This window comes from Eucyclogobius newberryi, unplaced genomic scaffold, assembly GCF_026437365.1.
Source record: "Eucyclogobius newberryi isolate DKJ021-1_F unplaced genomic scaffold, fEucNew1.0.hap1 SCAF_9, whole genome shotgun sequence".
NCBI classification, from domain to species: domain Eukaryota; kingdom Metazoa; phylum Chordata; class Actinopteri; order Gobiiformes; family Gobiidae; genus Eucyclogobius; species Eucyclogobius newberryi.
In genome coordinates, this window is record NW_027316532.1 from 20,185,887 (window position 1) to 20,202,354 (window position 16,468).

General features: G+C 44.0%; 1 protein-coding gene across 8 annotated transcripts in view; it reads right to left on the reverse strand.

Annotated features, from left to right (window-relative positions):
• Positions 1 to 16,468, reverse strand: part of LOC140353570 (discs large homolog 1-like protein) — a 147,951-nt gene that overhangs the window by 26,849 nt on the left and 104,634 nt on the right. For all 8 annotated transcript variants that reach the window (XM_072438174.1, XM_072438173.1, XM_072438177.1 and 5 more), the window contains 3 exons: positions 15,541 to 15,676; positions 11,969 to 12,125; positions 10,621 to 10,723 (listed from right to left, as the gene is read on the reverse strand). In XM_072438174.1, the coding sequence (XP_072294275.1) occupies positions 10,621 to 10,723; positions 11,969 to 12,125; positions 15,541 to 15,676 (396 nt within the window). The remainder of the gene's footprint in view (positions 1 to 10,620; positions 10,724 to 11,968; positions 12,126 to 15,540; positions 15,677 to 16,468) is intronic.

Here is a 16,468-nt window from a genome sequence, read left to right on the forward strand (position 1 = left end):
CACTCACTCTCTCTCTCCCTCCGGTCAGTCGAGAGAGGAGACGGTAAAGGCTTCTCTGCCCTACTTTAACCGGTGCGAGTCACTGACCGCACGTGCTGATGCTACTTCAGGTGGAATCTGACCTCGGGGGAAAACGGTGCTTAGTTATGGGAAAAATGTAATCATATATGTTTTGATTATTTCATAAAACGATGACTTTCTGACTTGCGTTCGGTGAAATGTTTGCCTGTAGATGAAGCACAGACGTGTGGTTTTATGACACTTTGTTTCAGGTTTTGAAGGCAGAATGAAGCCGATCAATTTGTGTTTTCAGTTACGACGCGTTTGTAATTGATTGGAGTATTCGCAAAGTACAATTACTGGTAAATACACTGCCCCAGGTTTAGTTCCATCAAAACGGCAACAATAAACAGCTTTTTTGCACACAGTTTAATAATAATAGATAGTCTTACTTCATGATCTGTTGAGGATCTTTACAAAGATTTCTGTTTCAAAATTCTCATTGACAGACAGTAGTTTTGACGGGATTTGAGCACGTTTACTTTACTTTATTTCGTTATTTTGCACAGTGATAAAGCGGTGTCCAATCCAAACGAAATTATGTCACAGAGGAAGAAAACATTTGTCCTAAAAACTGAGAGAGTGGGACAGACACGGGGCAAACGGACGCACAGCTCCATCAAGAAGACTAGTGGTGACTTTGTGCACTACAACAACAGGATCGGCACAATTTCACATATAAATGCAAGTAAGAGTACACGTCTAAACGTCTGACAGAAAGAAAGACAGCTTTGGAAAGAGAAATAGCCTTATAGTGTGAGCGAAAGGTTTAAATACTTTAGTTAATGGTAAGAAAAAGGTAAGAGTTACAGTTCGACCAAAGCAAACAGACATTTCAACAGTTTTAAAAGAGAAGCCGCATTTTTACCACATCCTTCTTTTTGTATTATTTAACAGAGCAGGAAAAGTGTCAGCTGCAGATGTTTGGATGGGTTTAAGTGTAGAATTGTCTTAAAGGTGACGCATTGAGGGAAGTCACTGGTCAGATCTGTGGAGAGGCAGTAACGATGCATGTTTTGACGTTTTTTCAGCGATAAAAGCACCCGAAAGCAAATAAATGCATAATTAATACATTTAATAAAGGAGCGTTCAAACCTTTCTTCACCAGGAGCCAAAAAGGGAAAAACAACAACAACAACAACAATAACAACTCACAAATCAATGTCCAGTTTCACATAAAACGTTTGATATGTCGCCTTAAAGTGCCTATGACAGGTTTTTACGATTTTCAAATTTTGGCTTTATTTGATGTATTTATACTAGTTGTAAGGATAAATTATAGTTTTGCACCAATCGAGTAGATATTTCGAAATATCGAAAACGTCGAAAAATCTGTAGACAGGAAGTGACATCACACTAGGGACACTCTTTCCAGTTATTCATTGTTTTGATGTCCTAAACATTCATTCAACAAAATAAAAGGTGCTCTCATGTATCAAAAAAAAAAAATAATCCTAGTGTGATGTCATCGATTACAAACAGGAGGTACAATTATAAACCTAAAAAAATTGCTATTCTTGGTTTTTTTTTAAGCTAAATTGAATTGATCTTAACTGCATCTTAGTTCAATGAGTCGTCCGACCTGTAGGAGGCGCTTTGAGATGGTGTAGTGACTTTGCTTTTGTATCCCAGTATATATTACCATACCAATTACCATGAAGAAAAACAACACAAAAGCTAATACAGACGCGCAGCTGTAATGAAAGTAATTTGACGGCAGAAATGTCGGGAAATCTGGAAATCTACCAGTGACATTAGAAAAGGAGTGTTTTCTGAGGCTCGGCGGTTAGCAGTATGAAAGAAACCAGCATGAATGAAGCCAAAACAACAACTCCAGGTACGTGTTTGGTGAGGGAACAATATTATAACGTGGTTGAATGCACAAAAAGTTCCATTCTGCATAAAATGTGACCCTTAAACTACATTAGTGACGATACAAACGTTTCTTATCGAGTCCGGACTACGGCACAGAACCTTTCAAATACAAGTATTTCCTGCCATTTCAGCGACTGCAGTATCGACCCGCGCACGTCCCACGCGCTTTTATTTGGTTACGGCCACGTTTCGCAGTGGCCGGTAATGAGACGGAGCGCGGCCGTTTTTCACGCCCGGCTAAGTGCGACGCCGGCGCCGCGGGACAGCAAATGGTCCCGGACTGATGAAAATACATGTCAGAGCCCTGTGAGCCGGGCCTCGCGCCGGCCGGGGACAAAAGCCCGGCCTGCAAATCATTTCGACGCCTTATCGGATGAACGGAGACGGGAGGAAGAGGGGGAAGAGGAGGAGGAGGGCGAGATGGGAGAGGACGAGGGGGAAGAGGAGGAGGGTGAGATGGGGGAGGAAGAGGGGGAAGAAGAGGAGGGCGAGATGGGGGAGAAAAAGGGAGAAGAGGAGGGCGAGATGAGGGAGGAAGAGGGGGGAGAGGAGGAGGCCGAGATGGGGGAGGAAGAGCGGGAAGAGGAGGAGGGCGGGATGGGGGAGGAAGAGGGGGAAGAGGAGGAGGCCGAGATGGGGGAGGAAGAGCGGGAAGAGGAGGAGGGCGAGATGGGGGAGGAAGAGCGGGAAGAGGAGGAGGGCGAGATGGGGGAGGAAGAGCGGGAAGAGGAGGAGGGCAAGATGAGGGAGGAAGAGGGGGAAGAGGAGGAGGAGGGCGAGATGGGGATGAAGAGCGGGAAGAGGAGGAGGGCGAGATAGGGGAGGAAGAGCGGGAAGTGGAGGAGGGCGAGATGGGGGAGGAAGAGCGGGAAGAGGAGGAGGAGGGCGAGATGAGGGAGGAAGAGGGGGAAGAGGAGGAGGGCGAGATGAGGGAGGAAGAGGGGGAAGAGGAGGAGGGCGAGGTGGGGGAGGAAGAGGGGAAAAGGAGGAGGAGGGCGAGATGGGGGAGGAAGAGGGGGAAGAGGGCGAGATGAGTGAGGAAGAGGATTGCGAGATGGGGGAGGAAGAGCGGGAAGAGGAGGAGGGCAAGATGAGGGAGGAAGAGGAGGAAGAGCGGGAAGAGGAGGAGGGCGAGATGAGGGAGGAAGAGAAGGAGGGGGAAGAGGAGGGCGAGATGAGGGAGGAAGAGGAGGAGGAGGGGGAAGAGGAGGGCGAGATGAGGGAGGAAGAGGAGGAGGGGGAAGAGGAGGGCGAGATGAGGGAGGAAGAGGAGGAGGGGGAAGAGGAGGGTGAGATGAGGGAGGAAGAGGGGGAGGAGGGGGAAGAGGAGGAGGAGGGCGAGATGAGGGAGGAAGAGGAAGAGGGGGAAGAGGAGGGCGAGATGAGGGAGGAAGAGGAGGAGGAGGGGGAAGAGGAGGAGGAGGGCGAGATGAGGGAGGAAGAGGAGGAGGGGGAAGAGGAGGGCGAGATGAGGGAGGAAGAGGAGGAGGAGGGGGAAGAGGAGGAGGAGGGCGAGATGAGGGAGGAAGAGGGGGGAGAGGAGGAGGCCGAGATGGGGGAGGAAGAGCGGGAAGAGGAGGAGGGCGGGATGGGGGAGGAAGAGGGGGAAGAGGAGGAGGCCGAGATGGGGGAGGAAGAGCGGGAAGAGGAGGAGGGCGAGATGGGGGAGGAAGAGCGGGAAGAGGAGGGTGAGATGAGGGAGGAAGAGGGGGAAGAGGAGGTGGCCGAGATGGGGGAGGAAGAGCGGGAAGAGGAGGAGGGCGAGATGAGGGAGGAAGAGGGGGAAGAGGAGGAGGGCAAGATGGGGGAGGAAGAAGGGGAAGAGGAGGAGGGCAAGATGAGGGAGGAAGAGGGGGAAGAGGAGGAGGAGGGCGAGATGGGAATGAAGAGCGGGAAGAGGAGGAGGGCAAGATGGGGGAGGAAGAGCGGGAAGAGGAGGAGGAGGGTGAGATGACGGAGAAAGAGGGGGAAGAGGAGGAGGGCCAGAAGGGGGAGGAAGAAGGGGAAGAGGAGGAGGAGGGCGAGATGGGGATGAAGAGCGGGAAGAGGGTGAGATGAGGGAGGAAGAGGGGGAAGAGGAGGAGGGCAAGATGGGGGAGGAAGAAAGGGAAGAGGAGGAGGGCGAGATGGGGATGAAGAGGGGGAAGAGGAGGTGGGCGAGATGGGGGAGGAAGAGCGGAAAGAGGAGGAGGGCGAGATGGGGGAGGAAGAGGGGAAAAGGAGGAGGAGGGCGAGATGAGGGGAGGAAGAGCGGGAAGAGGGCGAGATGAGTGAGGAAGAGGAGGAGGGCGAGATGGGGGAGGAAGAGGAGGAAGAGGGCGAGATGAGTGAGGAAGAGGAGGAGGCGGAGGAGGGCGAGATGGGGGAGGAAGAGCGGGAAGAGGAGGAGGGCGAGATAAGTGAGGAAGAGGAGGGCGAGATAGGGGAGGAAGAGCGGGAAGTGGAGGAGGGCGAGATGGGGAGGAAGAGCGGGAAGAGGAGGAGGGCGAGATGAGGGAGGAAGAGGGGGAAGAGGAGGAGGGCGAGATGAGGGAGGAAGAGGGGGAAGAGGAGGAGGAGGGCGAGATGGGGATGAAGAGCGGGAAGAGGAGGAGGGCGAGATAGGGGAGGAAGAGCGGGAAGTGGAGGAGGGCGAGATGGGGGAGGAAGAGCGGGAAGAGGAGGAGGAGGGCGAGATGAGGGAGGAAGAGGGGGAAGAGGAGGAGGGCGAGATGAGGGAGGAAGAGGGGGAAGAGGAGGAGGGGAAAAGGAGGAGGAGGGCGAGATGGGGGAGGAAGAGGAGGAAGAGGGGGAAGAGGGCGAGATGAGTGAGGAAGAGGATTGCGAGATGGGGGAGGAAGAGCGGGAAGAGGAGGAGGGCAAGATGAGGGAGGAAGAGGAGGAAGAGCGGGAAGAGGAGGAGGGCGAGATGAGGGAGGAAGAGAAGGAGGGGGAAGAGGAGGGCGAGATGAGGGAGGAAGAGGAGGAGGAGGGGGAAGAGGAGGGCGAGATGAGGGAGGAAGAGGAGGAGGGGGAAGAGGAGGAGGAGGGGGAAGAGGAGGGCGAGATGAGGGAGGAAGAGGAGGAGGGGGAAGAGGAGGGCGAGATGAGGGAGGAAGAGGAGGAGGGGGAAGAGGAGGGTGAGATGAGGGAGGAAGAGGGGGAGGAGGGGGAAGAGGAGGAGGAGGGCGAGATGAGGGAGGAAGAGGAAGAGGGGGAAGAGGAGGGCGAGATGAGGGAGGAAGAGGAGGAGGAGGGGGAAGAGGAGGAGGAGGGCGAGATGAGGGAGGAAGAGGAGGAGGGGGAAGAGGAGGGCGAGATGAGGGAGGAAGAGGAGGAGGAGGGGGAAGAGGAGGAGGAGGGCGAGATGAGGGAGAGGGAGACAGTTGACAAAGACAAACGGCGAGGCGCTCCCGGTTACGTCCCTGGAGGAGCATTGTTCTCCAGTTCTCGCCGGTTTCACTGCAGCCGCTCGCCGCAGAGACGTAAAGCAATATTTGTTTTGCGCAAAGCAGGATTTACAGTTGTATGTTTTTGGCGTCTTGTTTTGCTTCTAAAAACGTCGCGTCTAAAATAGAGAGTTAACTATTCATAGACAGCGCTCACTTTTACGGGTTTTGGTCATTCAGTCAAGTTGAGTGGATTTGGATGGAATAATGTGTTTTATTTCACTACAATTGGCTTGGTTTTCAGCCTCATTTATGTCATGTAGCAACATTCCTGTTTCTACATATATAAAAACATTTAGACTGCGGCGGAAAGAGACAGAACTGAAGCATTTTACTGAAGTGAAATGTACACGGCTAAAAAGTACAAGTGCTACTACAAAAATTGTATGTACATAAAAGTAAAAAGTATGCTTGAAAAATAGCATAAACTTTAAAAACGCTTTAACACTGCTTTAAAATGCTCAACAATGATTTATTATGGAATCTGTTTATTTCTGATGCCACTCCCCTTATTTTCTACTTTTACTCCCTGGTCCTGTTCAGTCTATGTTTTTTAAAAATTATTATGTTTTTTGTTTTTGTGGTTATATGTTCTAAAAAGGAAAAAAAGAAAAATAACATTCAAAATACAAGTTACTATTTACTTTTAGATCAGTCTTTTAACAAAACATAAATAAAACTAACTCATTACAAATACAAGCCAAAATTACACTAAATTACATAAGTACAACCAAATTTATATCATGTGAGTATTTGTCATTGTTGCATCTACAATCATATTACGTCCAAGGAAATACACTTCATTTTTACTAACGAGAAAAATGCAGTTAACGACAACCTCGCTTGAATTTCTCGTCCGCGCAAACGACTTTAAGAAACCGTTATCGATATCGGCAAATATCGGTTATCGGCCGCAACAGCAGGAAATGTCAGATATCGACGAGAATCATGATTTAAATTGTTTTCCTTTTTTACTTTATACAGGTTGTTTTATCATTGTTCATTGGTTTTATGTTTAAATTATTCCTGTTTGTGAATCCTGTACATTGACAATGGCGATAAACCTTTTCTGATTCTGAAAAATCCACACAAAGCACAAGTCGTTTTTTTTTTGCAAGTATTAAAAAAAAGTAAAGAAAAAAAAAAGCAAAGTATTAAAAAAAAAAAAAACAACAACCTCAACTTAAACATCTTTTCCCCGCATTAAATCGACCAGGATCCTCCGTTGCACATGCGCTCGGGCTAACCTTTAGTCCGCCATGGCTCTTTCCCGAAGCCCCTCGTGCGCCCTCCCCCCTCCGTGTAGGTGTAGTCAATATCACCCAGCGCTAAAAATAACTCCAGCAGAATAGAACTCATTTATAATTGATAAACGGCCCCCACAGCCGTCTGAATCAGATCGAGCGAGTGATCGGGTTTCAAAGAAGCGGCGGCGGCGGCTTTCTGGACGACTTTGTGATCTGTCGAGGAGGAGGAGGAAAAACGCGCTGATTTCTGGGAACAAATGAGACGGCTTTTCGTGATGGCCGAAGAGGCGCCGGGCTGCGAATCTAAGGCGCGGCGGTTCGAATGTACATGCGGCGCGGGGGCGTGAGTCGCGGCGAGGGGGCGGACCCTGACAGGAGGGAGTGGAAGCGGTGACAAACGCACGGCGAGCCCCAGAACGCCGGAGAGAGGACGCTCGCGGTAAAGTTTAATTGCAACTTTTCGGCAGGAGAAAAACGTTATCGAGACGTTAGCATTTCTGCGCGAGGAGAAACTGCCGGATTTAGCAGCAGGTCGGAAATCCTGACAGTGAAAAAGTACTTAGAGTTTATAGATAGGATTCATTGTTATGCAGAGTTTTGAGCCGTTAACCATGGGTGTTGTAATATTTTGGCCTCATCAAAAACTAGCAAGCTGTTGTTTATTTCCCAATGGTAATTCCCTCTGCTGCCAGTAGAGGGAGTTTAAGTGCCGGAGCAAAGGTACGAAACAGCCCCAAACCCAAACCATACCAAACTGAACCATGTCGCTATTGTAAACGCATACATGATCCCAGTTTGATAATAAATATAGAATAAGAATAAACATGTACCGCGTTTTCCGGAGTATAAGTCGCACAGCCAAAAAAATGCACAATAGAGAAAATAAACCCATATATAAGTCGCATTTTGGGGAGATAAAATCTAAGACCAAGAACAGACATTTAATCTTGAAATGTAGTTTAAAATAATAATAGATGAGAGAACATGGTGAATAGGTGTACGTATGCTAACGCTAACACCTTCAGCTACATGAGGCACAGACAGAACTGTGGTAAGTGTCTGGTATGTTAACGTAACATATTAACAGTTATTCAGATAACTATAGCATAAAGAACATGCTAACAAGTTTACTAAAGCATCAGTATTACCCCAAATCACTAAATCCATTGAATTCTTCTTCCTCTGTGTCACTTCTAAACAACTCCACAAACTCCGGAGGTAGAGGAAGTGCAGATTCTTCTTCTGCGTCGCTTAGAGCCTAGAGCGCCCTCTTGTGGTTATCATGTGGAAATAGCGAATAATATCACATATAAGTCGCTCTCGAGTATAAGTCGCACCTTTGTCAAAACTATGAAAAAAGGTGCGACTTATAATCCTGGAAATACGGTAATTGATAAATAAAATAAAAATAGACTAAAGGGCACGTTTAAAGTGTTTAAATGATTCTGAACTGAAGCAAACTTTCAGGGTGTTAACTCTGTAACTACCACTAACTAACTAACTAACTAACAAATCATCATCTTCTCTGTGTCTGATCAGAACGTTTCACAACATAAACAATCATTATAATCCTGTATTATTGTGTATTTGCAGGTTTCTCTCTCTCCATCTGCTCCTGTCGCTTTAAACAATCTGCTCTGAGCCACAGGATCTATACGTGCTGCTGACTCACCACTTTTATTCAACACTTCTATTTCAGGCAGAGTTTTGACGTTTGTTTTGGGGGAAATAATAAAAATGCAGCCGTTTTCGAGTGGATGGCCAAAGCGCTTGAGTTAGGATGGATTCTGTTCCTGTTTAAGCCTGAATCGTTGCAATGAAACGCCAGCTTGAAAACAGGAAGTCAAAGTGTTTCTATTGTTAAGTCGTCTCGGATCAATATTGCGATTTACAGTAAACGAAATGTGAAATAAGGAGCTTCTTTTTTAGAATAATGTAAGAAAAAAAAACAGTTTTAAGGGAACTATGGGGGGAAAAACACCTCAAATCTAGAGATATCATTTGTTTTTCACAAAGTAAGGGTTTTATTCATGAATAAAGCATTTGAAAAAAGTGCAAAAATTTCACATATTTAGGACATTTAAATCTGAACAATTGACCGAACTGATCGTGATATCAAATTACTACATGTTATTCTATATTTGCTGCAAAAAAATTAAAAATTAAATTGAGAACCAGGTTTAAATTTCATGCTTCACTTTGTTAACACATTAGACACAAATAAATTACTTGGCAAAACTGAACATGACTGAAAATTGGCGTAAAAATTATACATTTTGCCCAATATCTTAAAAACTTGAATGAATCAAGCTTTAAATCAGATTTAATGATTAATTCAACACAATCCGTTAAAGTCTTCAGCTGAACGTGTTACTTTAAGTGCTACTTTAATAATAAAACATGTTGTTGTGGCGATTGGCCCGCAGCGTCTCGCCTTCACCTCGCCACCAGGGGGCTCCTGTGCGGTTATTTTTGGAGGTGTCAGATTGTTTTTGGCGGGAAACGCTTCGGCGAAACGGACGGGACGGTCGCTGTGGGAGGAGGACGCGGTGCTGAGGAGGCAGAAGGTCCTCACGGTCGCCACGGAAACGGACGAGCTGCAGACGCGTGTTTTTAAAGAATGAAGAGGAGCAAAGCCAAAAGGAGGTGGAGGTTTTTACATGCGACTTTTCTGCTTCGAATACGACACTAAACTATTGAAGCTACTGTATCTCGAGAACGCCAAAGTACGGATCAGATCTGCGGCGAGGCGACCCCAGCACTCACAGTAAGAATTAGTATTTTTCAGATATGTTTGAGCGATGACGGCGCCTACGTTTGCAGCGTTAGAGTTAGTTTAACAGTTGAATAAAGCGTAATAAAGGCACACAATATGGAACTTTCCTGGCAAAGCAGCAGCTCCGTGGGGACCAGGAAAATTGCGCAGTGGATCTTTACGCAGTGGGCCGCTATTCATTAAATACTACTTGCGTTACTTTTTTTTTTAAGACGCAAACTATATTATTTACTCTCTTTTTCCACTTTTTGAGTAGCAATAAAGCATCTGCAGCAGTAGGGGGCAGCACTGCACACAGAATATATTTGTACCGGACAGAGAGAAGGAATCAAGGCAGGATTTGTACATTTAGTCAAAAAAAAATATTGGTTGTTTTGGAAAAAATACAAAAAGGAAAGAAAATCTCTTAAAAACTTTAAATACAATAAATAATATTCAATACAGCTCATTTTCCTTTGGCTGGTTTGTCAGGAATACTAAAAACACGAGCAAGTTTACATTTTTGTGTGGTCCTCTGACTGTTTTTTATTGTTCTATATATATTTTTGTTGTCTATTTTTTGTTGTTATTTTTTGTTTGATTTGATTTATTATATGTTGTTTTAATTCATTTTTATTTGGTTGTAAGTATTTGTTCTGTATTTTTTTTTTTAAATCTTTTTAAACCTAATTTACTTTACTTACTCTCTGGAGACTTTGTGTTGTGCTGTACAAATAAACTTTGGATTGGATTTTTTAGACAGAACAGAAGCACGGAAACAAGTCCAACAAAGACAAAAAGAGTGCTCAAAAATGAAAATACACACAAAAATACGGACTGTAGTAGACAATGTACTGCATACATGCCAGAAAAATATGAGTTTGGACAACAGTTTTGGCCTTTTCTACAGCATAATATCAACAATGCCTTCATGAGCTAAAGGGACGATATACAGTTTGCCATTGTCGTATTGTAAAGAAAAAGATACGGCAAAACAAAGCGAAAGAAAGTTTAAATATCTTCTTTTCAAGCCGATACACTGAATTCACCACTTATCGTCTGTCAATCACAGCCAGTTCAGCCTTTTCTAGTCACTAAAAAAGCCTAAAAACTGACAATATTAGACGTTATATTTGCTGCCGGACAAACGATGCTAAACGTCAAATCTTCACGAGCCGCCGGCGTTCAACATCGTCCTGGCAACGGGTAAAACCTGACTCCCGCTGGGCATTTTCTACACGACCGTCTCACTCACCCTCGGGCTTGTACTGGGCGGCGATGGTCACCGCGTGGCCGGCGTTCTTCAGCGCCGCCGCCGCCTGCTCGTGAGTGGCGCTGGACAGATCTACGCCGTTCACCTGCAAAACACAGAGGGGCTCGCAGTCACTCACGGCGTTACCCGGAGTCCTTCGGTGCAGGGAGAGATCGAAGGGACGGCGAGGATTTAGACGAGAGACGAGAAGGTTCGAAAATGTATGTATGTAATGTATGTTTTATTAATACTTGCCGGCTGTGTACCAAAAAGTAAAAACACTGTAGATGTTATGTTATACGGTCATTCAGGGATGTTCAACCTGTGGCCCGGGGACCAAACACGGCCCTCACACCATTTTTGTAGGTCCTAAAGCGTCTTACTTACAAATCACTAGAAGTTATACTTTTTAAGACTAATATTTAAAGTGACGCGTGACAGAGTTTACAATTCTCTAATTTTGACTTTACTTGGTGTGTTTGTACCTGTCGTACAAATAAATTATAGTTTTACACCAATCGAGCAGGTGTTTGTGGAGAAAACGTTGAAAAATCTGTAGAAAATGACAGGAAGTGACATCGCACCAGTCAAAGTTTATGCAGAATTTACTCAAAATTAACAACTTTTTTGACTCTTTAAAAATTAATTCAACAAAATAAAGTCACTCTCTTTTATTTTATTTGTCAAATAAATAAATTGTGACACAAGATGAGTTTTGGCCCAGTGTTTGTTGGGTGATTTCGAGTGATGTCATCAATTACAAACAGGAAGTGAAATTATAAACCTAAAAAATGTGCTATTCTGTGATAACAATTTTATACATTTTAGCAAAATTCCAAAATATATTTATTGCAACTGCATTTTAGGTCAGTGAGTCGTCCGACCTGTAGGGGGCGCTTTAAACATGTACGTGTTAAAGTTTCCTGTATAAAAGTGCGGTTATTAAATGTAATAAATGCACCAGAGTGATTTACTGTATTGACACATATTTTTGCTTTGTGCTTAAAAGTTTTGGACGCTCCAGATTTTAGCCATTTAATGTTGAATTATGTCTAAAATGTCCAAAACTCCGCTCAGATGTTGCCCTTCCTGGTTGTGTTTGTGCACTTCCTGGTTGTGTTGGTGCACTTCCTGGTTGTGTTGGTGCACTTCCTGGTTGTGTTTGTGCACTTCCTGGTTGTGTTTGTGCACTTCCTGGTTGTGTTGGTGCACTTCCTGGTTGTGTTTGTGCACTTCCTGGTTGTGTTTGTGCACTTCCTGTTTGTGCACTTCCTGGTTGTGTTTGTGCACTTCCTGGTTGTGTTGGTGCACTTCCTGGTTGTGTTGGTGCACTTCCTGGTTGCGTTCGTACCGAGAGGATTCGGTCTCCCTTGCGCAGCTCTCCGCAGAGATCGGCCGGTCCTCCCGCCAAGATGAAGGAGATGAAGATGCCCTCGCCGTCTTCTCCTCCCACGATGTTGAAGCCCAGACCGGTGGAGCCGCGCTGGAGCACCACCCGCCGCGGCTCTCTGCGGACACACGCACACATTTAGGGTTTATTTAGTACTTTAGGAATAAAACACAGTGATAACCATTAGTCAGACAGTAAGGTGCAATGCAAACACTATTGATCAAACAAAGGTTAGTTTGTGAAAAATCAAACCGATATTCTCCAGTCTAGAAGCTGTGAGTCATCAAAAATTGGGGGAAGAAATACCTCCAAATATTTGAACTTGTTCTCAAACCGTGAAAAGGAAAACTAAACATATATTACCAACTAAAGTGCAATAACACTGTTGCCCAGTAGATGGTGCTAGATGTTTGCATTGAAACATCTAGCACCCTGGATTGGATCTACTTTAAAACAATAACACTTAATCATACTGTGGTACATTTAGTTTGTGCTCAGCTTATTATTCTGATTAGTCCTAAAAACAACACGCTTTTGTTGGATAAAGAAAACATACTATGACGTTTTGTTTCTGGTACTCGGTATTACATTACGTTTTACATTTTGTAAACACACTATATATATCTAAAATGGCTCAGTGATAGAAATGAGACCATTAACTTCCTCTTCCTCTTTGTGACGTTTCACTGTCAAACTGTGGATTTTCGTACGTGATTTTAGTTTTGAAAAACCACATTTCTTTTTGATATTTGTGTATGACTCAATGCCAGAAGTAATTTCTCAAATCATCTCAAAGTACCGGACTGTGGGCGGGGATAGGGGGAAGGTGAAACGGGTATTTTCTGAGCACAAATCAATCAAGTGAGCACATTAATGATGAGGAAACAACACGTCCTCTTTCAATGAAAACTCTAGAACTGAAAAATCCTCATATTTTAGTTGTATTTGTGTTTGCTCCTCGTGTTAAATACTTTACCAGTGAGAACAGTTACATTATGTACTTGAGCCTGGGCCCAAAAAAATCCCTAAATCAGTTTAATGAATACATTTCTTCCCCGTATGTGCTCATCATCATCATCATCAAGCACAAATATCTAAAATGGCTTAGTGATAGAAATGACAAATTCACTTCCTGTTCAGAGCTGATAAGCCCCGCCTCCTCATTGTGACATTTCACTGTCAAACTGTGCATTTTTTTAGTTTTGAAAAACCGAAAATGTTTGAATATTTGTGTGTGACACAATGTCAGAAGTCATTTCTCAAATAATCTCAAAGAACAGGACTGAGGGCGGGGATAGGGGGAAGGTGAAACAGGTATTTTCTAAGCACTCAAACCTCAAATGCACAAATCAATTGAATGTGAGTACATTAATGATGAGAAAACAATACGTCCTCTTCAAATGAAAACTCTAGAACTTAAAAGCCAAAATGATGAAATAATGTATTTATTTATGTTAAATACTCTACCAGTGAGAACGAGCACAGTTACAGTATGTTTCCCTAAAACAGTTTAATTTCCCCTCATGACCATCGCTGACCATCATCAAGCACAAATTCATACGCATAAAAAAAAGAGAAAAAAAAAAGCCTGTCACAACATTTAAAGGTTGAATGGGCGATTTTTTTGTTTTGTATTTCCTCGTGGCGTGGACTGCCAATTAATCCTGCCACGTATCAATCATAAAACGCACCTACCGCTCACCTGCAGCCGCGTGCGGCTCGTCCCCATGAGCAGCACGTGTCTAAGCGCATTGATCTATCATAATATAGTTCCCTCAGTGTACGGGACAAAATTAGGACGGAGATAGACTGTTTGAGTTGACTCATAAAAGACGGAAATCTACGGGAGACGAGAGATTCGATGTGATCCGTCGAGCTAATAAACAAACGCACGTGTGTGTTGTATCAGTCCGCACGGGGGAGTGGCATGCGCACTTGCGCCTGCGTTCTCAAATCGCCAAAAAATCGTCCATTGCGCCTTTAACTTATGCTTCAATAAATGATGCAACAATATATTTATCATGTGTATATTTGTCATACTTTAGCTGTTGATGGTCCGACACATAACTCCAAAGACACATTATAAACACTAAATACGTACGAAAGTGATTCATTCTGCTTTTTATTTTATTTATAAAAGAGTTTTCAGTGGCTTCAGGGCTTCAGTGTTCATGTTTCCGTTTCAAAATGACAGTTTATTGTGATATTTTCGTTATTGCAATTCAAAAAACAACCAAAAAACATTGACCTTTCATGAAATAACAGTCAATAAATCTGCTTTTCATTGGGAAAAATGAACAGCAACGTCAAAGGTTCACGGGAGCATTTTTCATCATCGCACTGCAGCGACTGGACAGATCCTCGGTGATGCCGCCGGACACTCACGTGACCGAGCGGCGAGCGGCGTGGAAGGCCGTAATCCCCTCTATTAGAGCAGATTAAGGAGCGAGGAGTTGCCGCGAGCGACGCTGACCCGAGTTAACACGGCACCGAACAGTCACGGGGCCATCTGGGATTCGCCGTCCCCTCCCGCTCGGCCCTGACCCCGACCAGAAGGGAACCGAATATGCTCGTCGTCACGGTCGCGACCTCAGAGCTGGGGGGGCGGGGTCGGGACGGCGCTCTCAAGGAAAACGCGCTCGTGTTCCCGGCGGATGAAGAGCGAGCGGTGCGGTGTTCTAACTGTCATGGTTATTGACTGTAAATTATTTAAAACATGCACTTTGTCAAGAAGTAAAGGACCCTTGATCTGCCTGAAATGTTTTATGCATATTTGTATTGTTATCTCTGGTTTTAGAACTTAAAGCGCCCCCTACAGGTCGGACGACTCACTGAATTAAAATGCAGTTAAGATAAATATATTTTAAAATTTGCTAAAAATTCTAAAAATGTGATCACAGAATAGCTAATTTTGTAGGTTTAAAATTCCACGTCTTCCTGTTTGTAATTGATGACATCACAGTAGGAAATGACCCAGCAAAAACAGGGACAAAACTCATCTAATGTCGCAATTTTTTTTAATTTGACAAATAAAATTATATGAGAGCGACTTTATTTTGTTGAATTCATGTTTAGAGAGTGAAAAAAGTTGTTTCTTTTGTGTAAATTCTGCATAAACTTTGACTGGAATGAGTGTCCCTGGTGTGATGTCACTTCCTGTCATTTTTCTACAGATTTTTTTAACTTTTCTCATAAATACCTGCTCAATTGGAGTAAAACTATAATTTATATGTACAACAGGTACAAATACACAAAATCAAGTCAAAATTACAAAATCGTAAAAACCTGCTATACGTCACTTTAAAAATAATTAACTTTAAATAATCCTTGTGTTGAAAAGCCCAGCACAATTACCCATTTTTCTTCTACCTACTCCTTTTGGGCAAAGCTTGATGTGTTTTCCAAAGCACTAACGCTCAATGAAATGCAGGTTTATCAATCAAAAAAATCCATAGTTGAATAAAGTACATGTAGATTCTAAAATGTACAGGTGTAGTTAACTCGACGGCACACACTGCGGAGCGAGCGTTTACCTGGAGATGTCTTCGTCGGCGGTCACGGCGCGAGGCAGAGGCGAGTATCTGGGCGTGGTCAGGGGGGCGGGGCTCACAGAGTGACTGCCGCTCATGTACGGGCTGTGGACGTGGTTTTCCTGGTGCGGGGAATACGCTGCGACGCAAAACATGGACTTACAAGGACGCTCGGTAATCATGAACAATACAACATAATACGGCCACATTCTCACAAATACTGCCATCATGTAACTGATCGTGGATGTTCAATGGCAAAACGAGCAATAGAAATAAATGAATAAACAAAAATAATAATGATAATATTTAGACATGTTTCTTCATAAAAAAAATAAATCCCTTTGTTTTAATCTAATTTTTCTTGTAGACTCAATTAAAGGTGGGAAAATACAATAAAAGTTAAGTATCATTATTTAAATTTAGTCTTTATCTTAAAACGGAATATAAAGTCATACCGTATTTTTCTGACTTTTTTTCATAGTTTTGGCCAAGGTGCGACTTATACTCCAGCGCGACTTATACGTGATATTATTCGTTATTTTCACACTGACAACCACAAGAGGGCGCTCTAGGCTCTAAGCGACGCAGAAGAAGAATCTGCACTTCCTCTACCTCTGGAGTTTGTGGAGTTGTTTAGAAGTGACACAGAAGAAGAATTCAATGGATTTAGTGATTTGGGGTAATACTGATGCTTTGGTAAACTTGTTAGCATGTTCTTTATGCTATAGTTATCTGAATAACTGTTAATATGTTACGTTAACATACCAGACACTTACCACAGTTCTGTCTGTGCGTCATGTAGCTAAAGGTGTTAGCGTTAGCATACGTACACCTGTTTACCATGTTCTCTCATCTGTTATTATTTTAAACTGCATTTCAAGATGAAACGTCTGTTCTTGGTCTTGAATTTTATCAAATACATTTTCCCCAA